Source organism: Myodes glareolus, chromosome X, assembly GCF_982192425.1.
Source record: "Myodes glareolus chromosome X, mMyoGla1.1, whole genome shotgun sequence".
Classification (NCBI taxonomy): Eukaryota; Metazoa; Chordata; class Mammalia; order Rodentia; family Cricetidae; genus Myodes; species Myodes glareolus.
The window spans coordinates 53819721-53846019 of NC_142053.1; the positions used below are offsets into that span (position 1 = coordinate 53819721).

At 38.3% G+C, this 26299-nt stretch overlaps 1 protein-coding gene across 1 annotated transcript in view; it reads left to right on the forward strand.

Annotated features, from left to right (window-relative positions):
- Positions 1-23985, forward strand: part of LOC148117332 (leucine-rich repeat-containing protein 14-like) — a 33030-nt gene extending 9045 nt beyond the window's left edge. The window contains 4 exon segments of the mRNA XM_087903010.1: positions 22204-22432; positions 22435-22689; positions 23009-23011; positions 23474-23985. Coding sequence (XP_087759136.1) covers positions 22204-22432; positions 22435-22689; positions 23009-23011; positions 23474-23985 — 999 coding nt within the window.
- Positions 23986-26299: the final 2314 nt, after the last annotated feature.

Sequence of the window (26299 nt, forward strand, 5' to 3'; positions counted from 1 at the left end):
GTCCTTAAAGATGGCAGGGTTCAAAGTTGACTAAGTCTTTTGATGATTTTTGTCTCATCCACACAACAAATTTCTTCTGGTCATATTGCCATGCATAGACTCAATCTCATCATTTCCTGTTCTTGCATACCCTCCTCCATTTTAATTAATCCTCATCCATTTCCTTACCCCCGCTATCATCCACTCCTCTCCTTATCTGAATATTTTCACCCCTAATATGCCTCCTCTGCACCTTCACTTTACCCATGCTCTAAAATCCTCTCCCCTTTAAGGCAAGTCGCCTCCCCTAGTGTGACTTTTCTAGCTTCCTGGTTTCCACAGGTACTCATGTTGAACACAGAGTTGAGGCTAGGATCTTCATATGAAAACACAGATAGCTTGAAGTATTTGTCTGACTGGGTCTGAGTTATCCCATTCAGCATATTTTATTTCCAGTTGCATATATTTGCCTGAAATTTTCATTTTAGAAAATTTTTGTTGTTTTGAAAATATAATACATGAGAATATTGTATTTGCATGATTTTTTTCTCCCCTATCCCCCTCTAACTAATCCCTACTACCCACTACTGATTCTTGGATTTAGGACCTCTTCTTGTACAATTGATAGCTACTGTTTTGTACATGTGTATACATTTAAAACACACACATACATACCCTACTGAGTCCATCTAGTTTTCCTCTAGTATACATGAGTTTAGAGCTGACTATCTACCTGGAAATAGGGATCATCCCTGGAGGAAACCAATGCTCCGGCAGTCATTGACTACCTGTAACTCTTCATCTACTAGTGGTCTTTGTGAAATTTCTCTCATCCACTTTGGCATGTCAACTGGTGCTGTCATTATGTGAGTCTTCTTTCAACCACTCACACAGGTGATTTTCATGAGTGCACCATCTCTGCAATCTATAGAAGATACTTTCTCACAGCAGTTCTCTTGGTCCTCTGTCTCTGAGAACATTTTCACCCCTATTTCTGCTATGTAACCTGAGCTTCAGATATGAGAGTTTGGTTGTAGATGGAGATATTGGAGCTATGAGATCTGCAGTCACTTATTCTCTGCATTTCCATCTGCTGTGGATCGTAGTAATAGTTTCCATCTGCTGCATAAAAAGGAGCCTAAAAGACCTCAGCATTAATCTGACCACATTGAACCAGATAGAAGAGAAAGTGGGAAGTAGTCTACAAGACATGGGCACAGGAGACCACTTCCTAGGTAGAACCCTAGTAGCACAGACAATAAGAGCAACAATGAATAAATGGGACCTACTGAAACTGAGAAGCTTCTGTAAAGCAAAGGACACTGTCAGTAAGACAAAAAGGCTACCTTCTGACTGGGAGAAGATCTTCACCAACCCCTCATCAGACAAAGGTCTGATCTCCAAAATATACAAAGAACTCAAGAAACTAAACACTAGAACTCTAATTAACCCAATTTAAAAATGGGGCGCTGAACTGAACAGAGAATTCTCAACAGAAGAAGTGTGAATGGCCAAAAGACACGTAAGATCATGCTCAACCTCCTTAGCGATCAGGGAAATGAAAATCAAAACAACTTTGAGACGCCATCTTACACCTGTCAGAATAGCTAAACTCAAAAGCACCAATGATAGCCTATGCTGGAGAGGATGTGGAGTGAGGGGAACACTCATCCATTGTTGGTGGGAATGCAAACTTGTGCAGCCACTGTGGAAATCAGTGTGGCAGTTTCTCAGGAAACTGGGAGTCAACCTCCCTCAGGATCCAGAAATTCCACTCTTGGGAATATATCTAAGAAATGCCCTATCATACTACAAAAGCATTTGTTCAACTATGTTCATAGCAGCACTATTTGTAATAGCCAGTACCTGAGAACAACTTAGGTGCCCCTCAATAGAAGAATGGTTAAAAAATGTGTGGAACATTTACACACTAGAGTTTTACTCAGCAGTAAAAAACGATGACATCTTGAATTTTGCATGCAAATGAATGGAAATAGAAAACGCTTTACTGAGTAAGGTAACCCAGACCCAAAAAGAGGAATATGGTATGTACTCACTCATAAGTGGATTCCAGCCATAGTTAAAGGTCTTTGAGTCTATAATTCGTGATCCTAGAGAAGCTAAATAAGAAGGTGAACCTAAAGAAAATCATATAGTTATCCGCCTGGGTATTGGAAGTAGACAAGATTTTCAGGCAAAACTTGGGTGCACGGGGGTGGGGGGATGGAGGGTGGATGTAAGGGGAGATGGGTAGAGAAAGGGGAGAAGGGGAGGATTGGGGAAAACTTGGGGGAATGGGATGGATGGGATGGAGGAAGGGTGGATATGGGAGCAGGGAAGTAAATATCTTAATTAAGGGAGCCATTTTAGGGTTTGCTAGGGACTTCTCTCTAGAGGGGTTCCAAAGTCCAAGGAGAGGTCCCCAGATTGTTCCTTGGGCAGTAGAGGAGAGGGTGCCTGAACTGGCCTTGTCCCATAGCCACACTGATGAACATTTTGCATATCACCATAGAACCTTCATCTGGCGATGGATGGAGATAGAGACAGAGACCCACATTGGAGCACTGGACTTAGCTCCCAAGGTCCAAATGAGGAGCAGAAGGAGGGAGAACATGAAGGAAGTCAGGATCACAAGGCGTGCGTCCACTCACTGAGACAGTGGGACTGGTCTATTGGGAGCTCACCAAGGCCAGCTGGACTGGGAGTGTTGGAGCATGTGATCAAAATGGACACTCTGAACGTGGCTGACAATGAAGGCTGACTGAGAAGCCAAGGACAATGGCACTGGATTTTTATTCTATTGCATGGACTGACTTTGTGGAAGCCTGGTTTGTTTGGATGCTCACCTTTATAGACCTGGATGGAGGTGGGAGGACCTTGGACTTCCCACGGGGCAGGGAACCCTGACTGCTCTTAGGACTAGAGAAGGAAGGGGAAGGGGGGAGGGAGAGGGAAAAGGGAGGCGAGGAGGAGGCGGAAATTTTCAATAAATAAAATTAAAAAAAAATTTAAAAGGAGCCTAAAAATTAGGGGTAGGAGCTATACTTGTCTGTGGGTATAAGCATAAGTGTTTAGAATACAATTAGAAACTATATTGATTTAGGAAAATGATAGCAGATAGCAGTAGTTTCTCCTCTAGAATCTATGACCTCTGCAGCAACTGGTAGTTAGCTATGGCTGCAGTACCCTGGCAGTTTGAAACCCAATAAGACAACTGTTGGCTACCCCCAAAATATAAGTGCTACTGCTGTACAATTGGAATATCTTAAATAGCTGGTCACTGTTGTGGTTTCATTATTTTTAATTTGAAGTCAACTTTATATTGAGATTTTTTTATTGATATTTATTGAGCTCTGCATTTTTCTCTGCTCCCCTCCCTGCCTCTCTCCTCTCCACTTCAATTCTCCCCCAAGGTCCCCATGCTCCCAATTTACTCAGGAGATCTTGTCTTTTTATACTTTCTACATCCCATGTAGATTATATCTGTGTAAGTCTCTCTTAGTGTCCTCATTGTTGTCTAAGTTCTCTGGGATTGTGATTTATAGGCTGACTGCTTTTGCTTTATCTTTAAAACCCGCCTATGAATGAATACATGTGATAATTGTCTTTCTGTGTCTGTGTTACCTCTCTCAAAATAATGTTTTCTAGCTCCATCCATTTTCCTGTAAAATTCAAGCTGTCGTTATTTTTTTCTACTGGGTAGTACTCCCCTGTATAAATGTACCACATTTTTCTTATCCATTCTTCAGTCGGGGACATTTAGATTGTTTCCCGGTTCTGGCTATAACAAACTAGATTGAGTTTTAAAAATTACTTTTAATTTTACCATTATTCCTACAAATATGTTCACTGATTATCTCCCATTTTTTGGTAAAAACTTAGATACTCATTTTACCTATGCTTGGGTATTTGAAGATATATGTATGATAAGATCCTTTATGTCAATATTTTATTCTGTTTTCTTTTTCTGAGAAATATTATCTAAAATAGGAAAATTCATACTGGGAGAAATAAAAATGGTTACAACAAGCTATAGGAAGGAGGAAATGAAGAATGGAGACTTGAATCAGTTTTGGAAGGATGAAACATTTTGGAGCTAGCTTTTGGTATACTTTTGTGATGCTGTGAATGTACGTAATGCTTGTGAAGTGTTTGACTAAGATATAAATTTTGAATTACTTATGCTTTCCATAATAAAATAGCCTGCAATTAATAACTTATACAATACAGTAATAGTACATTATAATGTTGCATAAGTACTTCAGTGTATTTTCAAAATATTGCCATTGTCTTAAAGTAAAATTCTAGCAAAAAAAAAAAACAAACCCTGAATAAAAAGCAGCTAGTTTCTAAGTATCACCCTTTCATTCAGGTCTCCAAAATCAGCCATCTGTGTTTGATCACCATGGTACTACATCCGCTGATGCTGTCTTAAAAAAATAGCACACACTGGTGGCTTAAATGACAGAAATTAATTCTTCAAAGTCATGCTAATTCAAAATCCAAGATCAAAGTGCTAGCAATAAGAGTTTGGATTTTCTTCTTCAAAGTTGCTGATAGATACCTCCCCACCCCACCCCCAATTTTTTGAGACTGGGTTTCATGATGCAGCCCTAGCTAGCCTAAGCTCACAGATAAGCTCTGGCTCTATCTCTCAAGTGCTGGGATTAAAGGTGCACATCACCATTCCAAGCAATAGATGCCTTCTGATTGTGTCATCAAGTAGTCTTATTCTGTGTGTGTCCACTCCCGTCCCAATAGTAAAATAGTTCTACATATTTGCAGCTTACAATGTATGTACTGTGGAAAAGTTAACTCAAGTGATAGTCTATCTTTATTAACTAATATAATAATTATTTTAGTGAGAAAACCTAAAGCTTAATCCTTCAATATTTTTCAACCATAAAATATTGCTAAAACGTTATAAAAATATTCATTCAGTCTATTTTGCTCTCTATAACTTCATACTAAAATAAATAATTTCCTATTCCAATATTACTTTTTTCTCCGAATTTATTTTAAATAGTTTTTTAGTATCATGCCTTGTACTTAAACCTTTAATCAATGTTGAAATGAATTTTGTATATGATGTTTGATAAGGTTCTGTTTTCACTGCTCTGTATGTGGTAATCCAATGTTTCCAACATCATATTTAAGAAACCATTCCTTTCCCTTTGACACCTTTGTCAGAAAAACTGACCATAAATTTGTGGAATTATTTATGGCATTTCAATTATGTTTCATTGATTTGTATCTCCTTTGGACCCAATACTTCATTCTTCTGATTATCATAACTTTTATACTTTTTGAAATTAGGTCATTATCTGGGTTTTTTTCTCTTTGAAGAAAATTTTCTAAAATGTTTGGAGTCTTATGTTATGAATTTCAGGATTTTGAGTCTCATGTTATGAATTTCAGGATTTTGCATTTATAATTTTGTAAAACATCATTGGTGTTTTAGTAGGGACTGCCTGGAATCAATTTGTGAATGTTGAATTGCGTGAATATGCTGCTAAAGTTAATTCTTCCAGCTCAATAATGTAAGATACCTTTATTGTTGATTAATGTTGGCATGTTCCCCGGCAGGCTCGCAGAGCAGCCGCTAGTCCGACAAGGACAGCAAGATCTCCAGGGTGGCATGCTGGTCCTGCCATGCAGCCGGGCGAGTCAGGCAGGCGGGTGCGGCAGATGGTGGAGTAGATAAACATAAGACTATTCATAAAGCTAAACATTTATTACTTAAAGAAGAGGCAGAGAGACAGAGAGACAGAGATAGAGAGACACAGAGACATAAAAAACATAGAGACAGAGAGAGACACGTGTGCACACGCCGAGAGATGGGGACAGAAGAGAAAGAGTTAAGATGGCGACCAAGGGATCAAAAGTGGCTGGGAGTGGGCATGGCTTGCCCTTAAAGGGACCAGAGTCAAAGGAATAACAACCTTTCTATTTCATCTTCTTCAGCTTCATTCATCAGCATCTTACACTTTCAGTGCTTAGATCTTCTGCCCCCTTTATAAAAAAATATTCTTAGGTATTTAACTTTTGTAGTTATTTAAATGTGATGATCTTATTCATTTCTTTCCCACGTAGTGTGACGTGTATATAATTGATACTAGAGGCAGAGCAAAACTTATGGTAGTTTAAGATCTTTTCTCACTGTCTCCTCACCGAAACACACTTGAGCAGCTCTGTGTGCGCATTATCTTTTCAACAAGTGGTGAACACGGGTGGAATATCACAGTATTATGCTCTATGGTGCTAACTTTTTAAAATTAGATTGAAGTGATAGGAAAAAGGGAGTTGCTTGAGTCAAATTTTGCCACTTTCTAAGCAAAGCAGCATAATGAATTCCATAAACTCCTTAGGGAGAGAAAGAGAAACATGCCTAGGTCTCACACTTGGAGCACAATACAAGTCAAGACACGATTAAACCCACAGTTGCGCAAAACATTATGCCTTCCCCTGCCAGTGTAGTGATGGCGGATTGAGCTCTGGACCTGTGTTAGCCTGATAGCCAAGAATCAGACTCTACCTCTCCACTCCCATTCTCAGGTCGTAAGCTAGAGTAAATTGGCATGTTTTGGGACGTCAGACACAGAAGTAAGCAAAAGACTTTACTTTGGTTCTTAGTACTGAGTTAACAAACCCCTCACCAGGGAAATGCCTGAGGTCCCTGTACCTAGCTTAGTGCCCATCAGCAGAGCAGCAGGACTGACCCATCAGAGTGCCACATGGAGACCTGTGGTCCTAGTATAAAGAATTATATTTTGTCAAACAGCGTTTTCCTCTGTACAAAGCTGTCTCACGCCACAAGTGAGTCACAGAAACATGAACGTGATTGCAGAATGAATGTTCAATCTGGTCTCTGCCCTATAGATTCCTGCTGGGACACAGTGTTGTGGCATTGATGGCCTCAGTATAGCCTACAGACTACTCTAACGCTCCCACAACCCAGGAGACAATATGTCAGAAGTCACTATCTACATGAAGTAAAAAGCAGGAAAAGATTTCCTAAATCATTGCTTAGAAATGGTGATATTTCATCCATTATGAAGTTCAGTGCCAGACAGAATGCTGTACATTTGACCATAGGTCAGTGTTTGTGAATAAGGGATTGGGGCTCACTACAGCACCCGAGGGAGGCTGGCAAGCATGGACTACCTTTAAAAAACTTTTTTTGTCAGACGTTCTTGAATAACACATCAACTGCAAAATTATATCAAATGTGGGTTTCAGCTCCTGTCTCCAAGTTCTTGCCTTGGGTCCTTGCCCTGATTTCTCCCAGTGAAGGACTGTGACCTGAGAGCTGCAGATTGAAATAAATCCTTCCTCTTCCAAATTGCTTTTAATCCTGTTTTATCACAACAATGGAAACACTTGCTAAGACAGAAAGTAAATAAATAAATTTGAAAAATATTTTAAATTCAAAATGTGGAGAGGCATGAATTGCAATTTGCTTTTTGTCTTGTTTGTTTTGTTTTTGTTTTTCCCCCACTTTTTATCTTAATTAGCTCTGGGGAAGAATGGATTACAAAGATTTTTAATATTTCATTTGTTCCCCTTTATTTTCATGACCAATATTATTATAGTTTCAATCTAACTTTTTTACAATCAAAAGATATTCTTAATAGCCTAATGCTAATTATCAATAAAGAAGCTTCTTTGGCCTATGACAGGGCAGAATAGAGCTAGGAGGGTGGGTGTTGGGGGAGGCTAAACCTAATACAGGAAATAGAAGACAGAGTCAGGCTGATGCCATGTAGCTTCCAAAGGATAAAGATGCTGGAACCTTTTTCTATTGGTGGAAGAAGTATGGTATAGTGGGAAAGAGTGCCTTATCAACGTCTGCCTTTCTTTTTTATTTATTTTTTATTTCTTTATATCATTTAAAGTTTCTACTCCCTCTCCTCCTCCCATTTCCCTCCAGCTCCCCCAATGAGCCTCCCCCTTCTCAGTCCACTCCTAAGAGAAGGCAGGGTGCCCTGACCTGTGGAAAGTCCAAGCCCCCCCACCTCCATCCAGGCTTAGGAAGGTGAGCATCCAAATAGACTAGCATCCCAAAAAGCCAGTACATGCAGTAGAGACAAATCCCAGTGACATTATCTTTGGCTTCTCAGTCTATCCCAATTGTCAGCCATATTCAAAAGGTTCAGTTTGATCCCATGCTCGTTCAGTCCCATTCCATCTGACTTTAGTGAGCTCCCATTAGATCAGGCACACTGTCTCAGTGGGTGAACCAACCCCTCATGGTCCTGACTTCCTTGCTCATGTTCTCCCTCTTTCTGCTCTTCAACTGGACCTTGGAAGCTCAGTCCAGTGCTCCAATGTGGGTCTCTGTCTCTATCTCCATCTGTCCCCGGGACAAGGTCCTATGATGATATTCAATATAGTAATCAGTCTGACTACAGGACAAGGCCAGTTCAGGCACCTTCTCCTTCACTGCCCAGGGTCTGAACTGAGATCATCCCTTTGGACTCCTGGGAACACCTTCAGAGCCAAGCCTCTTACCCAAACCTTACTGGTGGATCATAGACTCCTGGCAATATACAAATTAATAAAAATGGGTTAATTTAAGATGTAAGAGCTAGCTAGAAATGTGCCTGAGTATCAGTCAAACATTGTTCTAATTAATATAGTTTGTGTGATTTTTCTGAGCAGCTGAGAAACAAAAGTTCATTCCTCGCCTACAATCTATAATAATAGCATCCAAATCCTAATCAGTGAATTAAAACATACTACCAGAGAAATTCTTTCACTGTGAGAGAAGATAATGGGAGGGGAAGTAACTACCCCAAAAACAACAAATAGAAAAACAATAACAAAATGTCAGTACTAATGCCTTTACTTGCTATAATTAACATAATTATAAGTGGATAAAATTCTTCAACAAAATGGTAAAATCTAATATGTTAAAACAGAAAAGACATTAAAATAACCTGTCTACGGGGAACTAATGTTACCTCTAAGACATATACATACTGACAGCTCGGGAATGAAAGAAACTCACATAAATTGAATCCAAAAAAACCCAAATAATCATGTTTATATGAAATGGATGTAATTGCCTATTTTAATGTAAATATTTACTTATTTATATTTAACTTTTGTGTGGAAGTGCATTCAGTCATTGGAAAATTGCATACTTGCTACACCGAGGTTTCATAAAAAGGTGTAACCCCTACCTAGCTGATGAAAGTCATTTTCTCAAATAAATATTTAGTCAATATTCCCATGAATATATGGACCTGCACGTCATCACCTATGTATATATGTGTTAAAGGCCAGGGTGCTGGGGGAATAAATGAGAAAACAAGAATAACATTTCCCCTTTTGATTAATCTAATTTCTACCCCAACAATGATGGTAGTACAAAGAACAGTGAAAGGTTTTCCTCCTCAAATGTATCTGTGTTCCTGATTTTTTTGATAATTTTCAACAAGTTAGAATCATTTTGGAAAAGGGAATGGCAAATTAAACTATATATATATATATATATATATATATATATATATATATATATATTCATTCAATGGACAACCCTGTAGAGGAAATTTGAATAATGATTGATGTGAGAGACTCCAACTCACTGAGGGTGGTGCCACACTTGGTATGGTGGTTTTGTGTGATATTAGAAGACAAGCTGAGCTAGCAGTAAAGCAGCGATCCTCCATGGTCTCTGCATCAGTTTCTACCTCCAGGTTCCTCTTTTCAGTTTCTGCCCTCACTTCCCTGGATGATGGGCTACAAGCTGTGAGAAGAAATAAATCTTTTCTCCTCTCCAAGATGCTTTTTCGTGGGGTTTTATCACAGTGATAGAAACCTTAACTAGGACAAACCTCCAACAATCATCTCAATTTTACTATCTCCCAACCTTGGATTGGAAGTATAGATTTCCTGTTAGCTCAGTATTAATATGTATTTCATATCACACTCTTTTCAAATTTCATGTTATGTGTGGGAGTGTTTTGACTGCATGTATTTCTGTATACCACATGCATGCAGTACCTGCAGAAGCCAGAAGAGGGTATTAGATCCCCTGAAACTAGAGTTATAGATGGTTTTGAGCAGCTGCAAGAACCACATGACTTGTCTCTTGAATACGTCTGCGGAACATGGGAGATTAAGAAATACAAACACAAGAAGCAAAAACAAAACTGGCGTCAGGTAGATTGGAGACTCTCTGACAGAGATCTGCCAGCATCCTAGAAATTTAGTCTTTGTTATTAGAATGGAATTATCTTGGATATTTTATAAATGCTGCTTCCAGAATACACTGGTTTTTAAAAATAGATATTGCATTACAAGACAATCCCTACACTATTTGTTAAGCAGTATACTGAAGTCTTCAAAACAACACAGATTATGTCAATTGCCTTTGGTCATCCACCATAACCACATGGCAAGTTCCTATTGATAAAGATACAAAAATGTGGCTATAGGACATAAACAAATGAATCTTAAACAGACTTGTGAAATTCCTCCCTGATTGCTAGCTTTCATAGTGGTGGGAGGTGCTATGCAGGCTGATGGAGGAGAAAAGATATCGATGACCTTACCTAGCACTAGAGCATGCAGGTACATCAACCTTCCAGGAAAGAGGTGCCCAGTGGTATACTAGTTGTCCCACTGTTATAAGATCACTAACTACTTTCTAATTGACTCTGAGGCCTGCTCTACAGAAAGGAGTTCCATGCCTGGTACTGTCATCCTGAACAAAAGAACATAGCTTGAGAGGGGTGGCAGGCAAGAGTTCCTAGGTTAGAACCTCCTTTATTATTTTGCTTAGTAGTCATACACTCAAATTGCATTCTAAATATTTATTTTTGTACTCATACACATGGGCTGTACATAACCTTGGTCAGAGATGTTTCTCTTTTCAGTGTTAGTAGTTGGACAAAGATTCTTGATTGGTCTAAGTGATGAGAACGTGTGAATGTTAGGCTCCAAATAAGAAATGTTTATCAATACTTCCCAACCTCTGCCACTAAGGCTCAGTGAACATTGTAGAAGCCAGAAAACATTCAATAAACAGAGGACAGAAGGAATGCTTTTAAATCTTGTCTTCTGGTTGTGATACAGTTATCATACTCAAGAACTCACAGCAGCTCTCATTACCTGCACAAGACCTAAGCAAGAGCAAGTTAGCAAGAATTCTTCCATCGATGTGGTAGATGGTAGCTTCTGGAAGGACAGAAAACTATTCTCTTTTGAGGATGCGGGCACTGCTAGATTTATGATTCTACAGCAGATCTCACCACACATATACAGATCGACAACACTAATTTAATTAGTGGATTATAAAAATAGAAAAAAGAAAACATGAATTTGGGAAGTGGGTCATGTTGGTGCAAGTATAAGAGGAATGAGAATGAAGAAATAGGCAGTGGATATGATCACTACATGTACAGAATTATCAAGTATAAAGAAAAACGTTCACAACCTAAATTAATAAAAATAAAAACTGCCAGCAACTAAACTAAAGAGAAAATTTCAATTTGTATATATAAAAATAGATTCTGTATACATAATACACAAGTATTCATGCCTTTAACTGAGATAATAAGTCTACTACTTGATTTTAAGCATTGTTTATTTACTTTATACTGTCTTAAATATCATCCCATGAAAGTTGTTGAAATGTCCTGATAACAGAAGAACTTAGATACTACATCAAAATTGAATTTCTGGTCAAAAACTAGAATGTCAAAAGATCCAACATTAAGGTGAACCTATAATTGTAAGTTTACAATGAACGAGCTTGTGATTACTAACCTAAAGTTTCAAGGCATAAGGCAAAACTCATCATGAGTAGGAAAGAGATTCCCTATAAAACATACAGAATGTACCTAAAAGGAAGAGTGGGAAATTTTCTCCTTAGCTCTCTCAGCTCCTCTTATGAACCTTTCCATATCATTGCTCCTCCAGCTATCATGTCCATGTTATATGCCAGTTTTCCACATCCATTTCAAAATCCTGCACAGAGGGTGGCCATCCCTCTCTAGGTTAACCCCTGCATATGTTGCCTTAGACACTTTTTAAATACTAAACTTCTTCACTGGTAACTGGGATGTACTCTACAGTTTGGTTTCCCTGAGGGCCATTTTTCAAGGATATTTTGTTGCTTCTTCTATGTGATAAGAAACAAGAAACAGAATTGAATGAATGCTCTGTAACAGAATTCAGAGTTCTTTTCTCACAGTCTCTCCTACCTGAGAGACTTAATGCTCCTGTGGCTCTCCAGATCCAGCTCTGTCTCAAAGTCCACCAAAAGTCTTTCCACAGGAAACACACGTGACCATAATGTAGGCTAGGGCATAGGTAGAGCAGCCATTAGGTGGTGTAGAATGTATTTCTGTTTTTGTGTTGCTTTCATTGGTTGATGAATAAAGAAACTGCCTTGGCCTTTTGATAGGGCAGAACTTAGGCAGGCAGGGAAAACAGAACTGAATGCTGGGAGGAAGAAAGCAGAGGAGAGAGACACCATGGAGCCACCAGAAATAGACATGCTGAATCTTTCCCGGTAAGCTACTGTCACATAGCAATACAGAGATTAATAGAAATGGGTTAAACTGAGAAGTAAGAGTTAGCCAATACAAAGTTTGAGTTAGTGAGCAAGAAGTGTTTGAATTAATACAGTATTTGTGTGGTTATTTCTGGGCTAAGCTAACTGGGTGGCCAGGAGGAAAAAGCGGGCTCTCTCCTTACAACAATTAGGGGTCTAGGCCTCACCTCCTAGCGATTCTGATCGACTCTGCTGTTGAGCTCTGCCCGCTGCCCCTATATGCAGTCCTTTCTTCATTAGTTCAGATTTTCCTCCATGTATTTCCCCTACTCTCAGCTCAGGTAGGGAAAGCTCTGAGTTTCCTGGATTCTGGTCTCATTCCTGATACCTTTCCATGATCTGCAACCTCCTACCTGCACAGATCAGAGGCAATCCTCATCTTCTAGCCTTGATGCATGCTTAAAAAATGCTAGCAGTGGCCAGGATTGATCACGTGATCAAGTGCTAGTCCGGGGACACCAGCTCTGTTATTGGTTTAAGGGTTTACCAGTGGATCAAATGATATAATAGTCTGTTTTTCTCCACCCTGTCTCATGGTCTGTTTTTGCCATGCTGTGAGAAGATATTTCTCTTTTGAGAAATATGCTTTGTTACTCAAAGTAATGATTTTCAAATCATTCATTTCTATAGACCTTTATGCTACACTGTTTCATACCATTCAACAAATGACAATTCCTTGGATACAGGGGTACGAATTTTGCAGTACAGGAGTCAAAGGGTTTTCTGCCTAGAAAAATTTTAAGACAGTCCTTCTATTTGCCAGTCCCCTATAAGCTGGTGTCCCCTTCAAAATCCACCCTTCTCCTATGACTATTATTTTGCACTTCAAGATGGGTGTTAACCAAGAGATGTGTGGGTCATTGTCAACCAGTACCCAACTCAGACTTTTCTAATTCATTCTTACCCCAGGATCCCCAAGCAGTGCCTGTGTTTACACCACATCTGCAGACATCTCATTCCTCATCCCTTTAGTCAAAAGCTTCCTCACTCAGCTGTCTCCTTCACAAAGGGACCTTTTCATAGGCATCATTCCTTTGCCTTTCCTCAACAGCATCTCTGCTCTCAAGTGTCTAGCCATTTCGGACTCTAAGTCAGGGTAGAGTGGAAAAAATATGCTGGGATTGTACATTTGAAACACAGGCAGAGTCTGTCCACCCCAACTCCAGAGCTCCAGTTATTCTGCATTCTGAGGACTCGTCAAAAATCAAGTCATTATTACTTACCACCCCTCATGGCCATGTGTCTCTATCAAATATTTCCCATGTACCCCCTAGGAAATCCCATCTTGTTCCCATTTTCAATATGGGTCCCTTTGGGGACTCCTTGCTCCAAGCCTACTATGTCTGGCATCGTAAGGGTATGCCTAAAATACAGGAAGAGATCTCAGAGCGTGTCTGCTCCTTGCCACTCACACTTGATTTAGAGCCCATCACTCTGCTGAACTGGATCAGCATCTGTCATTTTCTTCCTCAGCTGATCAATAGGCTGGCCAGCATTCACAGAGCTACCGGCAATTGACTGCCAAGATAGTAGTCACCAAAGAAAGGGAGAGTACCTCATGGAAGGCTCCAGGTCTGGTAAAGGCCAATCACTGTGAGCTCGGAATCCTATTTATTTCACTTCATAGTAACACTTAGCCTTGTTCTGAAAGTGGAATGGTACTGATACCTTCCAACACTTCAGAACAATATCTTAAAGAAGTTATACTGCCAAACGGAAAACTGAAACACCATTGGTAGACAGGAAATAGAGGGACCAAGAAAAGAGAAACCCCTTACCAGTTCCTAGTTCTCATTTCATCCTGGCTGACTGACAGTCAGCAGTTTCTAACATAATTGAACAGAATACCTGCAGGAAGATCTGTACCCTCTTCTCTGAGACACATACAGGAGAGATGATTTAAATGACTAATGAACTGTATCTTAAGTCTGTTCTCCCTTGACTCATGTATAAAGAAGCCTTTGCATAATGCTTTATCTATTATTGCTTCCTTCTCTAGGAGCAAGCCTACACAATGTGCCTAAAAATTTTCCTCCTCAAGACAGAACTCTACAGATAAGAAACAAGGATTTGGATAGCATACACTTTAATCTCTAATCAATGTTTCTGAATAACAAGCTTCAAAACCTCAGATCCTATATACAGCTGCTGAGACACTTTGGTGCTTTGCGGTCTCATGTCCATAGCTGATTCTCTTTAAGTGCATCTTGTCTACCTTCTATATCAACAAACTGTTCCTCAGACTGGATCCTCAGTCTGGTCATCAAACAGGTTGCAGCTGTCTGTGATTCTAGCCTTTCCAAATCTGTGGTAAGAAGTTGCCGAAGTTGCCTTGGCTAAGTGGTGAAATAAATCCATTTCTTTCTTTCTTTCTTTATTTATTTGTTTATTTATTTATTTATTGGGTTTGAGCCTGTCCTGGAACACTCCCTCTGTAGATCAGGCTGGCCTTGAACTCACAGTGATTCACCTGCTTCTGCATCCCAAATGCTAGAATTAAAGGTATTCGCCACCACCGCCTGACAGTTTTGCTATTTATTTATGTCAGCTTTATAAAATAGTAAAGATCGCAGTGTGTAATCATTCTCCATTTATTGTATTTCATTCCATTAGTTAAATTTTTTTTTTGAGCAAGACAGTGGCGGCACATGCCTTTAATACTAGCACTCTTGGGCACAAGCAGGCTGATCTCTGTGAGTTTGAGGCCAGCCTGAAGTATAGTGCAAGTTCCAGGACAGACAACACAGCAACACAGAGAAACAGTGTCTTGAAAGCATTCCGCAAATGCTTTTCACATCTAAAAAGCAAAACATAAAACTACTGTCTTCCTCCCATGCCTATAAGATCCTTTAGGGATCTTTCTAAAAATGCTGCTCTGATGTTCATCAACTGTTTGCCTCTTTGAGTTTATCTTTCAGAGTGGTCATCATTCCACAGATGTTTCATCCTCGCCACAGCTTGTAAAAGATAACTTTGTACTGTCTGGAATCTGCTCAGTTTTAAGAATAAAAAGATATAGTTCCATGTCATCTGGCTTTTCAAGTTGCTCACAGTATATCTGATGTTACTCTGGTGGCTTTGCTTTTATTAAGTTGATTGACATGTTTCTCTTGTAGCTTTTAATATTGTGTCTTTGTTCTTCTAGGCACCAAATGTTGTTTATGTTACCATAGCCTGCCTTTTACTTCCAACCTATTTTAGATAAATTGGGTTTTTTTGTCCCTGTGTGTTTTGGATTCCAAATGAATACTTAGATATTCATTTATTTTCCCAGATTTAGGACTTTTTCAGAGATAATTTCACAGGTTAGATTTCCCCTGCCATTAGTTTTCATGCTGTCTCCTCTTTTTACCCCAAGGAATCTAGTATGTCCCTGAATTTCTGAAAGTTGTGGTCATGATTGTTAATTTGATTTTATTTATGGATGTCTAAATGTAAAGTTTCCTTGAGCTCTTCTTCCAAACCTAACCTTTCTTTGCCTTGATCTAGTATATCAGTAAATCTTTTTCATCTTATTGGTTGTTTCCTTAGCTGCTTGTTCTCAAAGTATCAATATCCTTGCTGACTTGTGTATTTACATTCTGAATTGATTTCCTTCCTTGTTTGTATCATGAAAGCCACTGGTAATTTTTCAAGTAGACTTTTGAATTAATTGTCTAGAATTTCAAGAGTTTCAGCATTTTGTATTCAGTATTTGAAGATTAATGATGCTTATGCCCTGTGTTTTCAAGGTTCCATATTGTTACTTTTGCATCCAATGAAGTCTACATCCCACCCAGGTGTCCTGGGAGACTGTCTTTCAATGAAAGATTCAATATCCACTATGTTCACAGAGGGTAAAGGAAGCCACTATAACAGCTGTAAACAACACACTTAAGCATGCATATAAATAATCATAAAATTGTAATCAAATTTAATTAATTGATTAAAGCCAACTACTACAGCACCAATGACTACAGAACAGAAATAGAAAAAATAATGTACAGCAAGAAATGAAGTTAAAAACCAATTTGGGCAAAAGTAGAAATGGTAAATGAAAGAAATAAATTAAGGGACCAAGAAAGAAGACATTAAAAAATAGCAACACTAAACAAAAGAAAGGAAGTGAAGAAATGTGACTGTAAAGAGGAAAAGAAAAAAGATATTTTAAAAATACTGATTGCACAATTAAGAAACTTGCAAAAATAATTAGGTAGATGTAAGAGAAATATAATTGGGAGGCTTAACTATAAAATGAAAGTGAATAACATTATATTAGAAAGAGTACAGCAAAGAGGCAAATAAAAGAAAAATTGGAAATTAGAAACTTCATAGACTGAACCAAGGTTCTTGGCCTTTCTGTTGGGAGAAAGCCATTGTTGTACTAGCCTGACCAATTAACAAGCCTGTGAATTAAAATTATGAAAATACAGCAGTCAAAAAAAGAAAAGAAAAGGTCAAGTATCAGAGCAGCTCCCTTGCAGGTCCTCAGGTCCTCAACTGGAGCCTGCCACAGGTTGCTAACAGATGGATGAACTGGAATTGAATTGTCCTATTCTTTGGAGGATTGTGAGAGTGGACTTTCAAGGATCAGATTAAACAGGTCCCCACATGTTCAGGAGCTTCCAGTCTTTGAGTCTCAGAAGCCTCTGCTGTCCGTACATACTTTACTCTCTGTGTGAGGGATAGGGTTTACCTGTGTTCAGAAACTGTGGGGTGACTGACATCTATGCCAACGTGTGTCTCCCAAGCGCATTTTAGAATGAAAGAAGAAATAGCACTGAGATTTGGGTTGGATGATCAGTCTCTACACATTCATATCCTATCCTACAGAGCTGATGTATGATGGGGAGGGAACTGCAGAATCCTGGGGCTGTGCTGGGCCAACATTCAGAGTTCTTATTCTCACCAGTCATGAATTGCATGTCAGACAGATGCCTCTGGATCTCAGTCTGATTGCTGATCCCAAGTATGATATGTCAGCATCCTCAACCATCCTTAGGTTATGGGGTATGCTTCCTGTCATGGATGCTGGAATCTCCTACCACTGTGCCATTCACTGCAGTACCTGCCAGTTGAACTCAAAATGTCTGTGTCTGATCTTCAGTGTCCATCTAGAGACACACACTAGCAGCGTGTCCCTAGTCATGATGTTGTGATGTCTCTTTTTTTCTTCTTTTGGAAGACCAGAGTAAGTCTGTCTCAAATAGCAAGCCCTTCTCAAGATGTCGCCCATCTACAACACTTCCATACAAAGAGGGCTGAAACGGATGTCTTCTCTCATGAGAGTGGGGTCACTGTCACCCCAGTCCCCCCAACTTGACTTAAGGTGCGTGAGAACTGCGGGCCTGCCCTTTGGGTAGCACTGCTTCCAGGCTCTTATCCAGGCTCACTTAGCTTACCTTTATGATGAGGCTTTGCCTTCCTCTTCCTGGTCATGGAACAGTTGCTGGAACCTTAGCTACTTGCTCCTTTTGTTGGCATAGCCCTGTCTCTGTGTTTCTCACCTTTCTGTAACTTATTTTCTTGATTTTTATGCTATCCTAATCTCTCTTTGTGTTCCAGAGTCTGTCCTTTCTTGCCTGGAATTTTCCTCATTCACTATGAGCCATCATAGGCAGATTCTAATTTGGCATTGTCCTCTAGAATTTAATGCTTTCTTGTGACTAGATTGAAAGTGTGCATCTGTGAAAAAATACATGTTTTACTCTTTCCCCACTCACCTTACTGATATGCAGGGCATTCCCACCAGAATGCGTTGGGAGCGGCTAAGTGTAACTGACATTAGACATATTAAATAAATACATAAATACTAATGAACAACAACACTTAAAGTCTAGGAGAGAAGCACACTGTGTTGTGGGTAGAACTATACAGTGTCACATTCTGGAAGAAAGTGTAAAAAGGGCTGTGGAACATTCTTGGTAGTATCAAGAGAAGGGAACAACCTTCACTTCATGGGGGAATGATTGTTCTGCACAATACTGTGGATGATAGTCTGCTGCTTGGGAAATAAACAGGTAGTGTGCTTTGATCCACTACCTCAAAGGAGAGCAACAGGGTACTTAGACTAGGGGATTTCTTCTCATAAGAATGTAATAGGAAGGATCATATTCTATTAGGCTAAAACCTGCTTAGTTTTCCCCAGATGTCAAAGCACACATACTTTTACTTTAATTTTCTGGTTCAGATCACATTACCAGGAGAGATCTTGGATTAGTGATAATGTTTACCGTGATTACGTGGATCAGTCATAGTGAGGTTGTTGCTTCATTTTAACGCTTACTACCTTTTGTCCTTTGTTAATAGCAAATATGGTGAAAGAAAAAATTTAAGTTTGAAAAAATACTGTTCTTCCCAGATTGTGACTCTCTTTTAGGAACTAGCTTGCTACAAATGTACCTAGTCATGGCCTTCTGGTTTCTTTGGGCATATTAAAATTACCTGTTGAGATATCTTTTTAGAAAAGGGTACTATCTGTATTTCATTAATTTATTTGTACCAGTGTGGTTTTAGGAATAAATGTGATACTATATGTTATAATCATCTTACAAGATACTTTGTTCCTTGAATTATTCTGGGACCTCCTAGTTAGTCAGTTGCTTTCTCAATATAATGATGTACTGCTTTGAACACTAGAAGTGTCTGACACTAGGAATTTCAGATTCATCTTGTGAATTTTTTTCCATCCTGGCCTTGAGTTAAAGTGTCTTGCTCAAAAATTTTTGAATCTTCTTTTTAGTGAGTTGCATTTAGATAGTGTTTATTAATGGGCTTTTACTGTGGGTGAGTCCTTTCCAAGTGCAGAAGTAAGATATAGTATGCATGTAGCCATATTTATACAAACACAAACACACACACCCACAAATGGCAGAATCTCATGATGATGCTTCTGATTCCAATCCTTGCTAGCTTTACCTCTAAATTTTTTCCCTCACCTGCCTCTTATTATCGATGATATATTTACTTATTTTTTCCTACTCAGTATACATATGTACTAGTTTCAGAATTACTAAGTATACTTGATAGGAACATTTATTTACTTGTATCTGTGTGCTGTTATTTCTGTCTTTACATTGCTTAATAAAATTAAAGCTTTTTAGGCACAAATATTTTTTTATTTCTACGGTATGGTTACAATGTTTATGTGAATATTTACAAAAATCTATGTAAATTATAATTAGCTTAATTTATTGGTTTTAAGGCATCCTCTTGTTCACATGTTGGGTAATTTCAATTGTTTACCCTGTACTCTTGCTATCCATAATATATTGACTACAAGACATCCATAGTGAATTTTCATTTATGTTCTGTGAAAACTCAAGTTTATTATATGATGTGTTGTATTTTCATAAGGGACACATAAATTGTACCATATACTTAAAATTAATTCTAGATTGTTCATACCTAATGCAAGGTAAATTCAAGTATCGTTTCTATATTGTATAAGGAATAATGGCATAAAGAAATCCTATACAGTACTGGCACATTTTAAAGGTTATCTTATAGCAGTGCTGTTTGAATCTATACACACAGACCAAATGTTTCACATTCAAAACTATGATTTTTGAGAGTATAGAAAAGCTTTACCAAAGGGTATTTTTATATAAATGTTACTCCTATTCTCATCTCTCCTACTGTCCCATCCTTTTCCTGTAAGTTTCTGGCCTAATTCATCCTGTCGTATATTTTGCACGAAGAGAAGAAATGTTTTTTACATTGCTTTCGTATATGAAAGATAGCATGGTCTATATTATACTTTGTACTTTGTATGATTTTCTAACTTTTATTCAGTTTGTTCTCTGACAATTTTGTACATGCATGTAGCTCATCCTGGCTACTGTCACACCCCATCCTATCTGAATGCTTCTAGCATCCTTTAACCCTCCTTCTGCACATCCTTCCCACCATTCATAGCTAGAGTGTAAATTATCAATGGGTATTATTGTTCCATTTCTATACCAAAGTTTTGATCCTTAGTCCCTAAATTTTGGAGTTAGATACATGGTTTATTAACCAAATGTCTCAAATATGTGGAACCAATACCTCATCCCATTTTGGTAATTACTTCCTGATCTAATTATGATTCATAGTACGAGATGCTTTTATTTTTATGTGGCCAGATTGATTGTCATTTATTTTCAATTGCCCTAAAGTTTAAGTTATATATTTACAAAGCCTGTTCCTTATGATCTTGTTAAAATTTTGTATGTTTTCTTCAAAACATTATATGGCTTCGTAGTTACGATTTTATCTTTTACTATTCTGTATGTGGCATGTCTCTTGGATTAATTTTTTCCCTAAAAGTCTCATTTGCTCTAGCACCATACAGTACATGTCCATTCTTGTTCCAGTGGTTCTCCATACTACATTTAAACTGCTCTATTTTCCCTTGGCATTGATTTTTGCTTCCAAGCTTTCTAAGCTATTCCCATGGGCTGTTTGTCTATTTTTGCACCACTACCCATGATTCTGTAGAGTTTTGTAGTATGCTCTCTTGTCTGGTACCATAACTCCCTTCTCAGGTGTCTTTTCATTTCTCTTAACTGACTTACATAGTCTTTATTATGTGAACTTTATCATTAACTTGTAAAATGTTTGCAGATATTTTTAAAATTACAGTAAGTAGATACATTAGCTTAGGAGAAGTGATATCTTCTTAACGTTAAATTTGCCTGGAAGAAAATCAAATTATAATAGTATTGCTTTGGAATCCTTAAAGTGGAACCTGTGAGCTATTATTAAGCCAGACATTAAGCAAACCCAAAACTTAGCTTTGAGCAAAATTCTCTGAATATTCACATATGCACCCAGAAACATGCAGATCTTGTAAACTGCAAATTCTGGAACAAATTTCACTAGTACTTGTAACAGTTTGAAACCATCATTCTTTGCTTCTGGAGATTGGGAAATCTCTCCTTTTTGTAAGATCATTTTGACTTTTGCTGGACATAAAAGAATTTTGATTGAAGAGATGGAATCAGCAGCCCCTCTTGCTTTTTTAAGTTATAAAGGGAACCTTTTTTTTTTTAACTTGGGATATATTTTCAGGACTTCTTAGGTATTATATATCCTGGAATTACAACTCTGAGAAGCTTCAAGTAAATGTGATTCTTTGCATTTGACTAGAATGACTTTTGTCTCAGTCAGCAAGTTATTCTAGTTTATACAAGTTGCAGAAATGCTCTGTGACTTCATATGTGTGTGTATCATCTTGATTTAGAGGGCCTTGTTTCCTTGGCGTCCTTCACCCCCTCCGGATGTTACACTCTTTCCACCTTTTCAGTTGAGGTTATTTAAAAGAATCTAATGTCTTATAGAAGGTTTTAATTTTGTAACAGATGTGACTGAGGATGCTATTGTTTGGTTAACATGATGGGCATATTACTTAGAAGACAGAAGCACTGAAATGGGTGAGCATTGATGGAGACTCTAGGACAGAGGTAATGCTGGAAAGTGCTGTGTTTAGTTGCTGTATGGAGTTGAGCACCCAAGGAGTTTTATCCTCACTTGTTATCATTAGTTCTGTTAGACTGTATTAATATATGCTGCCTCTCTTATGTGCTACCTCCTCTTTTCCCTACAGAGGCTCCAAACTGAAGATCCTAGATTTCGGGCATGATGCTGTCTGCAGGACCATATGTTTTCAAACAAGGCCAACATTTTCTTTCTCTTTTTAGTCTTGTTCTTACTCTCAGATCTCTGCCCTGAAGTGTGAAGGCCAACATAGCACTGTAAATGTAGTGCCTGAGGCTGAGTTGTCCAGCTACCCCACTGAATTACTAGTGGATCTTTCCCTGGATGGCACCTTGAGAGCAAGCAAGTTTTTGTCTTTGTTTCTGAGTAAAGTTGAAAAGAGCTCCGGATCCTTGCACCTCTGCTGTCGAGATTTGAAGATTGATAAACTGAGTATAAAAATACCCTGAAACTTGTGGATCTGTTGTGTATTGAACACCTGGCAGTTGATCAGGTTTCTCTTGGTGATATTACAACCCTTTTGTCTCACATGGTCCACCTGGACAGTCTCAGTCTGTCTAAAATCACCCTTAAATCTTTGAATGGGAAAACATTCAAAGGTTTCCTTACCCAACTTGAGCGGATGAAGAACCTTAAGGAGCTCAGCCTGTCTTTCTTCTGCCTCACAAATCGTCTACACAAATTGCTCAGTTGAGAGTCTGAGGGGAGGTACCTGGTTTCCTTGACATTCTCTCGTTAAGAAAAAAAAAGGAAACTAGACTATGGCATTCCTAAGGCTTGATGGAATCTCTTTTTCTCTTCTCCTCAGAAGTAACACTACAGAAACTTTGAAACTGTCCACTGGAGCACTTCATTTATAGTGAAGAAAAAGTCAGGATTACAAAAATAAGCTGTACCTATTCATTCATTCAGACAACTATCCTCATACAATATAGGACCTCAAACACCTGAATGAAAAGAGACTTTCTTTAGGTATCTAGAGATGAAGTGGAAGCATTGAAGTAGAAGGAGGTTAAGATTTCATGCTGTAGTCTGACATACGTACTCATCAAAAGATCCCCATAGTTCATATTGTCAGATCATCTTTGCTCATGTGTTGGGCTCAAGGATCAGGCCCAGAATCTAGAGATTGTCGTTTAGGAACATTCAGTTGGCTGCTATCCCTGACCCCATTCCATCAAACAGTAGGATTAGTTCCGTGTGGATTATAATTACCAACTTGATTAAATTTTCACACATTATTTCTCAGAACCAAGCATAATAATCTTGTACATGTTCTGAAGATTAAAAATCTGTGTCTAAGAGTGGAAAAGTCTTTCCTAGAGCCACAAGCCTATTAAGTTATTTTAAAGTCCACATGGTTAGCTGCTGCAGCACTGTATGTACAAAGAAGCTTGTTCTAGGTTCCTAGATAAATTCCCACCACCAGTTCCTCATTCTTCAGCATCAATTTTCTGTTTTCTCCCTACAGAGTCCTCCCACCTGGTTTGGATTTCTTGAAGCTGCCTTTCTGTGAGCTTTCTTACAGAGACTTCAGATTTCTTTCCCAGTGTCCTCAGGCAACCCACCTCAAGCTGCTGAATCTCAGTAACAATCCAATATCTTGGGAAGATTGTGAGCCTTTCCAAACGCTTATGGAAAATGTGTCTGGTACCTTGCAGTATCTAGAGATAAATCATTGTCTTATAACTGATTCGACCATAACTTCTCTTATCCCAGCTCTAAGCCAGTGTTCCCACCTCCGTGTGCTTAGTTTTGCTTCTAACCCTATTACAATGTCTATGCTCGTGAGTATCCTGCAAAACCTAATACCGCTTATGGAGCTGAAATACGTGGTTTACCCCATCCCTGTGCATTGCTATGAGCGGTGGTATTTTCGGGGTAGTTTAGATCGACAGAAGCTTGCTGATGTGCATGCACAGTTGAAGATGATGCTACAGGCAGCACAGCGGACTGACTTGACCTTGATCACTTTTTCAGAGTGAATTCCACAGTTCAACCAATTTTCAATAATGATAGTTGCCATTTGAGCACCCAGTGTTCTTTCCTGAGGTCTATAGACTTCATATGTAAGATTTATATATTGTAGGAAACGTAGTCAGGAAATATAGATAGGAACTGCCCTTATTACGAGTAGCTCTGACAAGAAAATGGAAGAATTAAAAGTTCCTGAGGCTGAGTTGTCCATTGTCACCATTATTCTTCTTACCAGAATGGTATAGATCAGGAAGTCATGATAAATCATACCTCTGTCTTCAGTGAAATTTACTTCTGGTTACTGGTCACCAGTCATGACACTCTAGCTTTTCCTGGATATGTTTCTGGAGGCCAGGTAGTTATTAAAGCCAACACTTTTATCCCATAAGTTATATTTAGCCTCACAATATAGGACTGTCTTCAGTCTCTTATAGGAAATCATCTGGATTTAACAGTGAGAAAAAGAATGTGTATGCATTACCCATTGAGTGACTCAGTTTTTTTTTTTTATTTCATACTCCTTTTCCAAGCATTGGTTTGGGATTGTATTGTAGTCAGCCAAAATGAACAGACAGACAAGACAAGGTTCCTGCCTGAATCCAGTCAGAGGCTCAATGTTTCTGTGACTTACCTGTTTTTGCACAGATTGTTAGCGCATGGAAGCAAGGTGTTTTACCTCTTTGGGCCCTGTTTTATTTCCCTTGTTCTTGTTACATATTCTGTTTATTCTCTTCTCAGCAGAATTCATAGGTTCGATGTTACCATCTTGGAGGCTTTCTCTCACATCTATTTGATGTTTATCTTCTGTCGTTGTGCAAAATGCCTGACATAGTAGACTAGCATGGAAGGGGAGCTTGCTTCCCTCCTTTAGACTTTTCACCATCCTTGTTTAATTGCACTGCTTTGAAACTTTAGCAAGGCAGAACCTGGTAAAGAGCTTGTGGCAGAGGGAGATCCTTTCGATTCATAAGGCCAGGAAGTAGAGAGAGCAAGAGCCTGAGTCCCTATTCAGCCATTAGGAGTGGGACTACACTAATCTGCCTCCCTGAACTAGCGTGCCCTAAGTTTCTACCACTTGCCCCGGAGCCGTTCTTGAACTAGCTAGCCTTTTTAAAATTTCAAACACCAGTCACCATGAGCCATGAGCCATCCACCGGAGACCACCTTTTGTATTAGCTTAGGAAGATATTTAGGACACATGCATAATTCTTCCTTCATTATATACGTGATTCTGTTTGGATATTATGATGATTCTTTTCTATTAAAGTTGCCACAATTTCTATAATATTGTATGGCAAATATGTATATGAAGTCTTATATTTGACATTCCAAAATGTTATTACCATAGATATTGAAGCATGTTTGTTCAAGATATACTATGAAAGAAGCATATAAAACCAATTAATTAGCAATGTATTTATGTTCTTAATGTATTGAAGTGAGAAAACACTGCATTGCAAGGACATAGCAAATGTTTATAAAACTTGGTTTGCTCCTGTCACATGCTGAATTGTCAACACCAGTGCATTTTCATTACTTACTAGGACAATGAAAAAAAAACCATTATGCAGTTTTTTAAAAATAAACCTAATTGCATTTTAATGATCTGTAAGAAAAAAACAAAACAATAATGTATCTATATTGTTTCAAACTTTAAATGAGAACCTACTGGATTTCAGATCAACCAAGCAAAAATATAGTTAAAAGTTGCAGAGTTTTGTTCATAGTTCTCACATATTGAGATGATATTAAATTTCATTTTGAGATAAAAAACATGAAAATTCATCTCCAAAACTGAAGTTTATATGATTATGTTTATATGATAAAAACATGATCAAATTCAAGAAGATATCAGTAAAAGGAACATATATAATTCCAGCATATTAATTCTTGTTTGATCTCATATATGTTATTTTATTAACAACATTGTTAAGAACATATACCACATAAATATTAAAAATTATTGATTCAAATTCAGAAGGAACATGTCAAAATCTAACTTAAAATCAGTTTGAGCTGGGTATGGAATCACATGCCTTTAATCTCAGTACCTGGTAGTTACAGGCAGATAGATATCTGGAAGATCAAGGCAAAGCTAGTCTACATACTGCCAGTCATGGCTATAAATTAAGACCCTGTCTCAAAACATTTAAATAGGAATAGAAAGATTTAATTAATGCCTAAATTCATTCTTCAATAATGTTTAATTAATTATTTTTTTAAAAAACTAACTTTTTTCATTTTAAATACCAATCCCAGTTTCCACTCTAGACCCTCTTTCCACTCCCTCCACCCCTCTCACCCACACCCACTCCTCAGAGG